This window comes from Muscardinus avellanarius (assembly GCF_963383645.1).
Source record: "Muscardinus avellanarius genome assembly, chromosome: 10".
Lineage (NCBI taxonomy): Eukaryota > Metazoa > Chordata > Mammalia > Rodentia > Gliridae > Muscardinus > Muscardinus avellanarius.
In genome coordinates, this window is record NC_137796.1 from 78,903,940 (window position 1) to 78,912,803 (window position 8,864).

The following is an 8,864-nucleotide window of genomic DNA, read 5'->3' on the forward strand; positions in this document are numbered from 1 at the left end:
TTAGCCATTGGTGTCATGTTTGGATACCAATGTTTTATATTTATACATAGAGAGAATTTTCTAATATAGCCTATTATATATATATATATACATGCACATACATACATAAATACACATATACACACACCTAGCGTGTTACCTCTCCCACACAGCTCTTTATCATGGGGAATGGGATCAATTCCCATCTGTGCCTAGACCATCAAGGCCGGAGCCCCAAGGGAATGGGGGGAGGGCAGCCATGCGTCCTGACCACCCGCAGAGCCTGGGATTTCCCAGGGAAAGGCTTTGTGCAATTGGCTGGGGTTTTTTCCCCCATGTACCTCCCCACTGCCCTCCCAAATCTCTGCACCAAAGCTCGTGGCAGGTAATGTTGGAAAAGAACTGCATTTGAAAGAAAAGAAAATGGCTCTCTCGTGGTCTTGACTGGGGGCCAGCTTGAGGGGCCACAGGTTGTGGACATGAATGACCCTTGACTTGGCTGCTCCAGTCTGGACTGCCTGGGTTGATGACAGTACTGTGCTGGTCAAGGACAGGACTCACTGCCAGACAGGGCCAGTCCCTGTTGGGACTAGAGTGCTGTGTTAAGGAGAACAGGAAGCGGGTTGGGTTCTGTAGACCTAGTGGGGACAGGTGCCACATGGAGATGGGAGTGGACCCAACAACAAACCAGCTAGCTCCTTTGCCTGTTTTCAGCCCCCTCCCCTACCTTTCCACCAAGGCTGTTGTGTCAACAGCTAGGTGTGTCTGGACTATTTGTGTGGCGACAAGACAGCAGCCAAGTAAATATCCCCCGGTTGAGGCCTCCAAGGCCTGAGAGGCCCCTCCCCTCCCACTATGGCCCAGGAACTTCTGTCCCTGTAGCTGTTCATTCCTGGGATTTCTCTGGGCCTTCCACAGAAAACAACAAAGAGATGTAGGCATTGGGTCAACAGTCTGCTTGCAGAGTTTTCTAGAAAGACCTCTAGCTACTGCTACTAGTTCAGTCCTTTTGTAAGAGTCAGTCTGCATCCTGTCTGTTGTCTGGGTTCCCACTCAGACTCTCCCTTCCTTCCCTCTCCCACTAGGGTCTCCCAGGTGGATGCCCACGTTCAGTCTGTTTCTCCCAGGATTTTCCTCTGCCACCCTTAGCTTTCACCCTGTCCTCCCTATTGCTGCTTCCCAGTCTCCTTTCTACTCAGGACCGGGAAGAAAGCTGGAAGCTGGACCTTATTTTCCTCACCCTTTCCTAATTCCAGAAACACTGAGGTTTAAAGGACTGGGAGCTGAAGGGCCTTTCGCCTGTGTTTCATCTACACCCATGTTTCCCAGGTACTGCCTTGCTGCATGGCCCAGGAACTCACTGCAACCTCCCCACACCCCCAGTCCCTCTGTCCAACCTGGACTCCAGCCAGCTCACTGGCCCGGGCTGGATGACCAGTCACAGAAGTTGCACCAGTCAGCCGTGCAGCCCAGGGCAGAAAAATCCAAAGTTCCCTTGGTACAGGCTGAGGTTAAGGCTGCAGCTGCTTTCCCTGGCATGGGCAGCCCTGGCCCTCTTCCATCGAGCCTCCTTTCTCCAGGCCAGTGGCAAAGGAAAAATCCCTGGCCTGACAGAAAATGTCTAATGACTCGATCATGTTCCTCCCTGCATAGCCTCACCTGGGAGCTGCAGATCTAAACCTGTTACATATGCACATTCGCGTGTGCTGTAAGGCTGGAGGGACACCTCTGCCCGTGCTCCTGGCCAAGTCCTCCCCTTGACACCTGCGCCTGGCCAATGCTGTGACCATGCATATAGAGAGAGGCAGTCCTCTGGCATGACTCCAGCCTTCAGTGGGTCACAGGTGGGCAGCTCCTGGGGGGTGAGGAAACAGGCCAGCATCCAGGATGCTCCATGTGGGAGCCTACCAGGTCAGGCCTAGCAGCCACCAGGTAGGAAGGAGGGGGCTAAAATTAGGGGCTAAATGTACAGTTATATCCCCACATCTCCTCCATAAATGAGTAAGACACTGCCCGGTCTCTCGCCTTGGAGTTCCTCCCTGCTAGTAAGGTTCTTCTATAAGGATGGAGAATGGGATGCCCAGCACCTGGCATGGTGGTGTGAGGGTAGAGCTCTCAGGTTGGGAAGGGCACTCCTAGCAGAGCTAAGGTTCTGTCACTTTCTGTCCCTGGAGCAGCTCAAGTTACCAGGGCTACAAGCTATAATAATTCCTGCCTAGGTAGGACCAAGGCAGTGAGTGGTGTTACTAGGGCAACTGATGTAGGCCAGTTTGACTCCAGACTTGTCCTGGTACCCAGCGGGCTAAATCACCTGGCTCACTTCCTGGTGCTCAGACTGTTATCTTTACCCAGCAGTCAGGGCTTAATGACACCAAATGGTTTGGAGCTGTCTCTGTGGCAGCAGCTGTGATTTCACCAGGACAGATGTAAAATGGTTGAGGGAGGTAGGGAAAAGGTATGAAGAGACCTTTCACATCAAACCTGGAGGGGTAAGGCTCCCACAGCAGGCTATGGATCCCTGCAGACATCCTGCTCTCCCAGGGGGGTGCAGACATCTTTTGTGATCCTTTGACTTCACACATGGTATCCACATCAAGCCCCTTGGCCACATTGGGGCGATGGCCTTGATCACAGTTCTGTATGAGTGGCTGCTTAAGGACCCATGGAAGGATGCCCCATATCATCCACCTCCTCTCCCTGGTCAGCACCCATCTCTGGCTGGCAGCCACTGCACCAGCTGGGCTGGGAACACCTCTCCTGCTCCTTGGCAGAGCTTCTGCTGACTAGGAGGTACCTGACCAGATGTCCATTCTTGTGATGCTAGTTGGTTCCCAGGATCTTGCTTTCAGTATGGCCTTTGAAAAGGTTAAGAAGATAGACATGATGGTGCATACCTGTAATCCCAGTACCTGGGAGGCTGAGGCGGGAGGATTGCAAGTTCAAGGACAGCCTCAGCAAATTGAGACTTTCATTAACCAAGTGAATCCCTGTTTCAAAAATAAATAAGTCAGGCGTGTGGCACATGTTTGTAATCCCAGCATTTGGGAGGCTATGACAGGAGGATCATTGTTTGTGGATAGCCTCAGCTACTTAGTGCGCCCCTTTCCGACTCAGTGAGACCCTGTTTCAAAATAAAGACTTAAAAATAGGGCTAGGGGTGTAGCTTGGAGGTAGAATGCCCCTGGGTTACATCCTTAGTACTGCAAAAAAAAAAAAAAAATATATATATATATATATATATGGAGAGAGAGAGAGAGAGAGAGTGTGTGTGAGTGTGTGTGTGGGGAAGGCTGGGGGTATAGCTTGGAGGTAGAATGTTCCTGGGCTCATTTCTCAGTACCACATACACAAAAAGAAAATGAAAAGATGTTCAAGAGCTGGTGTGGTGCACACCTGTGATCCTAGTACTTGGGAGGCTGAGACAGGAAGATTGCAGGTTCAAGAACAATCCTCAGCAAGTAGACTCTCATCAACCTAGTGAGATCCTGTTTCAAAATAATAAAATAGGGCTGGACATGGTGGCACACACTTGTAATCTCAGTACTTGGGGGGCAGAGACAGGAGGATTGCAGGTATGCAGCCAGCCTCAGCTACTTAGGGAGGCCCTCAGCAACTTAGACCATATTTCAAAGAAAAAAGGCCGGGAATGGTAGTGCACGCTTGTAATCCCAGCATTTAGGAGGCTGAGACAGGAAGATCACGGCTCCCAGGCAGCGTTAGCTACTTAGTGAAGTCCATTGCAACTCAGTAAGAGCCTGTTTCAAAATAAAGAATAAAATATAGGGCTGGGGGTATAGCTTGAAGGTGGAATGCCCCTGGGTTCCATCCCCAGTACATAAATAAATAAATAAATAAATAAATAAATAATAAAATAGGGTTGGGTGTGTAGCTCAGAAGTAGAATCCCCAGTGAGACACAGGCACATTCTAAACTGGATGTGATTGCATATACTTGTAATCCCCAGTGCCCCCCCACACACACACACACAGTAAACCAGGTATGGTGGCACATACTTGTAATCCCAGTACTTGGGAGATTGAGACAGGAGAATCTGGGTTCACAGCCAGCCTTAGCTACTTAGTGAGGCCCTCTGCATATTAGTGAGATCTCGTTTCAAAGTAAAAAATCAGACTGGGAGTGTAGCTCAGAGGTAAAATACTCCAGGGTTCCATCCCCAGCACCACCACCAAAAAAAAGTATTCAGGGATCCCACGGCCTGCTAGCTTCTCCAGTATTCCTCTCTCAAATGGACTCCTTCCCAGGAAGCCCTGCTCCTTCCTCTTCAGTCTGTCCTTGAATTAATCTAAGAAAAAGACTCGGGTTCTTTTGGGTCCATTTTTTAGCTCTGTTCTTTGCTGAGAGAGCCCTTCCCCTGTCCACTTACACAGGCCCCGTTCGGTCAGCAGGAATCTTGCTTGCCATGGGGGTGAGGTCATGAGGTCCAGTAAGGTCCCATTGCAACAACCCGGCTTTGCCAGGCTGTTCACTGGCCAGTACCATCCTACCCCAACTGTGCCAGCGGTCCTGGGATCAGAACTGAGGTCTGATCCCCACCCCCATTTAAACCTCTCAGGATGCAAAAGGCAAAGAGCGGACCTCCACCGAGGTCTGTGGTCAGCCTTCAGCTGGTCCAGGGTGGCATTTTTAGCAGTGATGGTGAGGAGCAGAGCACAGTGGGGTGGCGGGGGAGGTGGCTTCTTCCTACAGGTCCTTCAGTGACCAGCTGGACTGTGATTCTGAGGCTCTGGTCTGTGCACAGGGAGGGACCAATTCATGAGTTCACCTACCCAAAGACACTTCCTATCACCCCAAACCCCCGTGGGACCCACTTTCCTATCACCCTAGCAATCCGTCCAGCCCACCGCTCAGCCGCCACAGTTCCCGCAATGACTTGCCAGGACAGACAAAATCACCCCTGGGTGGGAAGGGGGTACACGGGAGACCATGTCCCAGTGGGGTCGTGGGTGCCATCAAAGGGGGCTATTCCAATCACCAGAGCTTTCCGGACTGCCCGGACCTCCAGCGGCCGGCCCCGCGCTCCTCCACCCCCGCAGCCAGCGCACTGATTGGAGGAGCCGGGCTCGCTCTCCCCACCCCTGCGATGGAGGGCTCGGTCCTGGGCGCCCAGCGCCGCCCTAGGCTAGCGGGCTGCTAAAACCTGGCGCCGGGCGCGCGGGGGTTAACTTCCCGGGGTGGGGACTGCTCCGGGCGGGAGGAGCCCGGCCGGTAGCGTCCAGGCCCGCGAGGACACACGCCGGCAGACCCTGGCCGGGGACGCCGCTCGGTCCGCGCCTCCCGGGCACTGCACTGGCCTCCCGGGGTCCGTGGCCGGGATGGAGCCGGCGGGCGGCCCCCCGCCCCGGCCCTGGCCCGCCGACGTGCGGCTGTGCGGCCACCTGCGGAAGCAGAAGTCCCAGCGCCGCCGCTTCTTCGTGCTGCGCGCCGACCCCCCGCGCCTCGAGTGCTACGGCAGCGAGGACAAGTTCCGCGCCGGCCGGCCGCCCCGGCGCAGCGTGAGCCTGGCGGGCGCCTGCACGGTCCGCAAGCGCGCCGACCCGCGGCGCCACCTGCTCGCCCTCTACACGCGCGACTGCAGCCTGGGCGTGGCGGCGGCCAGCGAGGCGGAGCAGCAGGCGTGGTACAGCGCGCTGCTGGAGCTGCGCGCCGCCGCGGGTGAGCCCGGGCGGGGGGCGGCCCCCGACCTGCCCCTCCGCGCCCACCCCAGGCCCAGCCTTTAAGCCCACCAACCCGCTCTCTCCCCAGGTCCCAGCTGCCGGGAAGACCCCGAAGCCTGGATCCTCGCCCCGTCCCAGGACGTCTGGCCCGTGACGCTGCAGCCCAGGGGGCTGGGGCGGACGCGAGGTCTGGGCCGCGGCGGCTACCGCCTGTGCCTGGGGCCGGGGTCCCTGAGCCTGCTGCGCTCGCCGGGGGGCAGGGGCTCCCGGGGCGCCCGCGCGCCGCCGCCGCCGCCCGCCCTGCGCCTGTCCCTGCTCAGCGTGCGCCGCTGTGGCCACGCAGACTCGTTTTTCTTCCTGGAGCTCGGCCGCTCGGCGCCCACGGGCCCCGGGGAGCTGTGGCTGCAGGCGCCGGACGCCGAGATTGCCCAGAGCATTCACGAGACCGTGCTGGCTGCCATGAAAAGCCTCGGGGGCAGTGGCCGAGCTGAGCCCCTGCCCAGAGAGTCCCCGACGAGGACCTCCAGACCTCCTGCCCCCCAGCCTTCCGAGACCCCGGCCACCGAGACCCAACCTAGAGGCCTGGTTGAGAGGATAGAGAAAGCAGCCCTGAAGACCTTGGCGAGGCTGGGGGTGGCAGCCTCGAACCCCAAAGGGTTGGATCCGGACGGCGGCCGGGATGGGAGCATGGGAGCCAGGGTTGACTATGTGCAAATGGGGGGCTGTGAGGCGGGTGGCTACATGGAGATGGTGCCCCCCGGCGTTTGTCCCGCCGCCAGCGACGCTTCCCACCAGCCGCTCCAGGATTTGGGGGGCACCGAATACATGCACATGAAAAGCTTCCATTCCGAAGCTGGGGAGCCTGGAGTTGGACCCGGGGGCACCCACCGCGGCATCAGGGGCAGCTGGGAGCCGCCGCTGACAGAGCTGGCGGGGGAGTACGTGTGCATCGAGTACGCGGCCCCAGACTACATAGGGATGGGCACTGCCAGGGTGCAGCCTCCCGACAGCTGCCTCAACTACATTGACCTGGACCTCGTCCCTCCAATGGAGGCGCGTGGCCACGCCCCCAGGGCGGGTCCGCACAGCTACGCTCGCATCGAGTTCTAGAACCTTCAGGAGACCAGGGTGAGGTAATAGGGCACTAGCCAGGGGAGGAGAGGGAAAACAGGGCAAAGTTAGTAATGTTCTTCTCCCCACCCCCTTCCCCACCTTCTGGTTGCCCCTACTTTGGCCCGCGCCTACTGACTGACTTGCAGAGGTGCCCTGCTAGCCCTTGGCCTGCTGTCCATTCCAGCTGTAGCGCCTAAGAAATCTGCAGGAGGTTCCCAAATAGTTGGGTTCTTTTAACGGAGAAAACTAGATTCTCAACTACCTCCCCTTTCCCCAAGTACCCACTTCTGAGTTTTCACAGCTGAAACCCTTAATTACCCGGTTTCTCTGCAGTGTTTCTACAGAATCAGTCTCAGGCTGGCTCTGGCCTACACTCACCTGCAGCACCTCTGTGGTCTCCTCTGAGCCCAAAGGCCTCCCCCACCCAGCCCAACCCAGCTCCAGGCTGAACTGGGGACACAGCAGGAGGCATGGGAACACAGGGGATGTTACCATTACTGTCTGCAAAAGTGACGTGCCTTCTCCTTAGTCTGCCTTTCCTAGTGCCAGCCACAGGTTCACACAATTCCTGGCAGAGCTGATTAAGTCCTTGTTCACTGTACGTACAGCCCCAAACCTGTACTGTGCGCCACCACACCCATTAAAAGTGGCCTGTTCAGTGACTTGTTTGTGTGTGTGTGTATGTGAGGGTGAGTGTAGGGAGGGTGCTAGGGTTTGAACCCAAGGGTATTCTATCTCTGAGCTGCACCCCCAGTCCTATTTTTTTTAAACAGGGCCTCATTAAGTTGCTGAGGCTGATCTCAGCCCCCCCAGTTCTGGGATTACAGGCGTGTGCCACCATGCCCAGCTGACAACTGTCTTAGTTTCATGGTGACCAATGAATAACCAGAATTTGAGGAGAGGGCAGCTAATTCAGTAGTGGAGGAAGAGACCCCATCCTGCCAGCTGCCACAGGGAGCCTGTTTTGCAAACCAACACAGTTTTATTGTCAACAGAACCTGCCCGAGAGAGCGAGAGGCCCACTCTGCGCCCAGAGGTGCTATGGACAGTGGGTGTCTGAGGTGTGTGGGAGAGACGCATCAGTGCGTCCAGAACAGCTCCGGCCACCACTGTGGCCTGGATGGTTAGCAACGGGGGCCGTCCGGCTGGCGGGAGCCTGGAGAGCTGCTGAGGAGGCAGGTCTGGGCTCCCCCTGGCTCATCTGCAGCAGGCCAGTGAGGGCGATCAGTTCAGGCTCACTGAGCCAGGTGGTGGAGCCGCCCTGGGGTGGGGAGGGCTGGGCCGAGGGGGACATGACGGGGGGCGGGAGCAGCAGCTTCAAGGAGCCCATGGCCTGAGTAGAGAAGGGAAATGTTTTCTCCCAGGCTCTGCACAGAGGGTGGGGGTGGGGGGAGGGCAGAGGGCAGCTGCTCTCACCTGCTGAGGGGCTTTGGACAGGTACAGGGGTACACGTTGCCCACGGGGCAGCAGAGGGTCCAAGAGAAAGACATCTTCACAGCACATTACTGGGACCCCTTGAGGAGGAGAACCTGCTAGTGTGGCAGCCTGGGGGCCGCACCCCAGCACTGCTGTACCCTTCCCAGTGGAGTCTGTGGGGCATCAGTCCCGAGAGAGGGCACTGGGATCAGTACCTGCATCCCTAGGTGGCTGTTCTCCATTCTGATGCCCTGGGGAGGGAGCCAGGAGACGAGGGCCCCTGCCAGAAGCCTCATACATGGGCCAGAAGGAGGGATGACACAGTGTCCGGCCTGAGAAGGATGCACCAGACCCACAGCTACCCCCCTGTGGAGGACAGAGAAGAACACTGGGGTCTTAGTCCCTTCCCAAGACATCCCTGCTGCCCTGGCCAGGGCCATATGGTCCCCCAACTCACCCACACCAGCCGAGATCTTGCTTTGGCCTCGTAGTTGGGGTCCCAGGGTGACAGCAGGGTCATCCTGGAGGGGGCCACCTCCCAGGCCATCTGGGGTGGAAATGGGCCTGGGGGACACTTGAAGAGATTAGAAGAGGCTGAGTCAGGGCGACAGCGCTGGGGGTAAAGGCAGCAAGGCCCTGTGCTTACCTGTGGCTCCTGGGTACTGTTCATTTGCCAAACCT

General features: G+C 57.2%; 2 protein-coding genes across 2 annotated transcripts; one reads left to right on the top strand and one right to left on the bottom strand.

Annotated features, from left to right (window-relative positions):
- Nucleotides 1-5,312: 5,312 nt before the first annotated feature.
- Nucleotides 5,313-6,764, top strand: LOC308268753 (uncharacterized protein; the record flags this gene model as incomplete). Its single annotated transcript, XM_080703861.1, has 2 exons — nucleotides 5,313-5,652; nucleotides 5,719-6,764. 2 exons carry the CDS (start codon nucleotides 5,313-5,315, stop codon nucleotides 6,762-6,764), a joined length of 1,386 nt encoding a protein of 461 aa, XP_080559987.1.
- A 1,042-nt stretch (nucleotides 6,765-7,806) lies between these two features.
- Nucleotides 7,807-8,730, bottom strand: SAP25 (Sin3A associated protein 25; the record flags this gene model as incomplete). The annotated part of the gene is made up of 4 exons (XM_080703862.1): nucleotides 7,807-8,100; nucleotides 8,184-8,281; nucleotides 8,399-8,549; nucleotides 8,641-8,730. 4 exons carry the CDS (start codon nucleotides 8,728-8,730, stop codon nucleotides 7,807-7,809), a joined length of 633 nt encoding a protein of 210 aa, XP_080559988.1.
- Nucleotides 8,731-8,864: the final 134 nt, after the last annotated feature.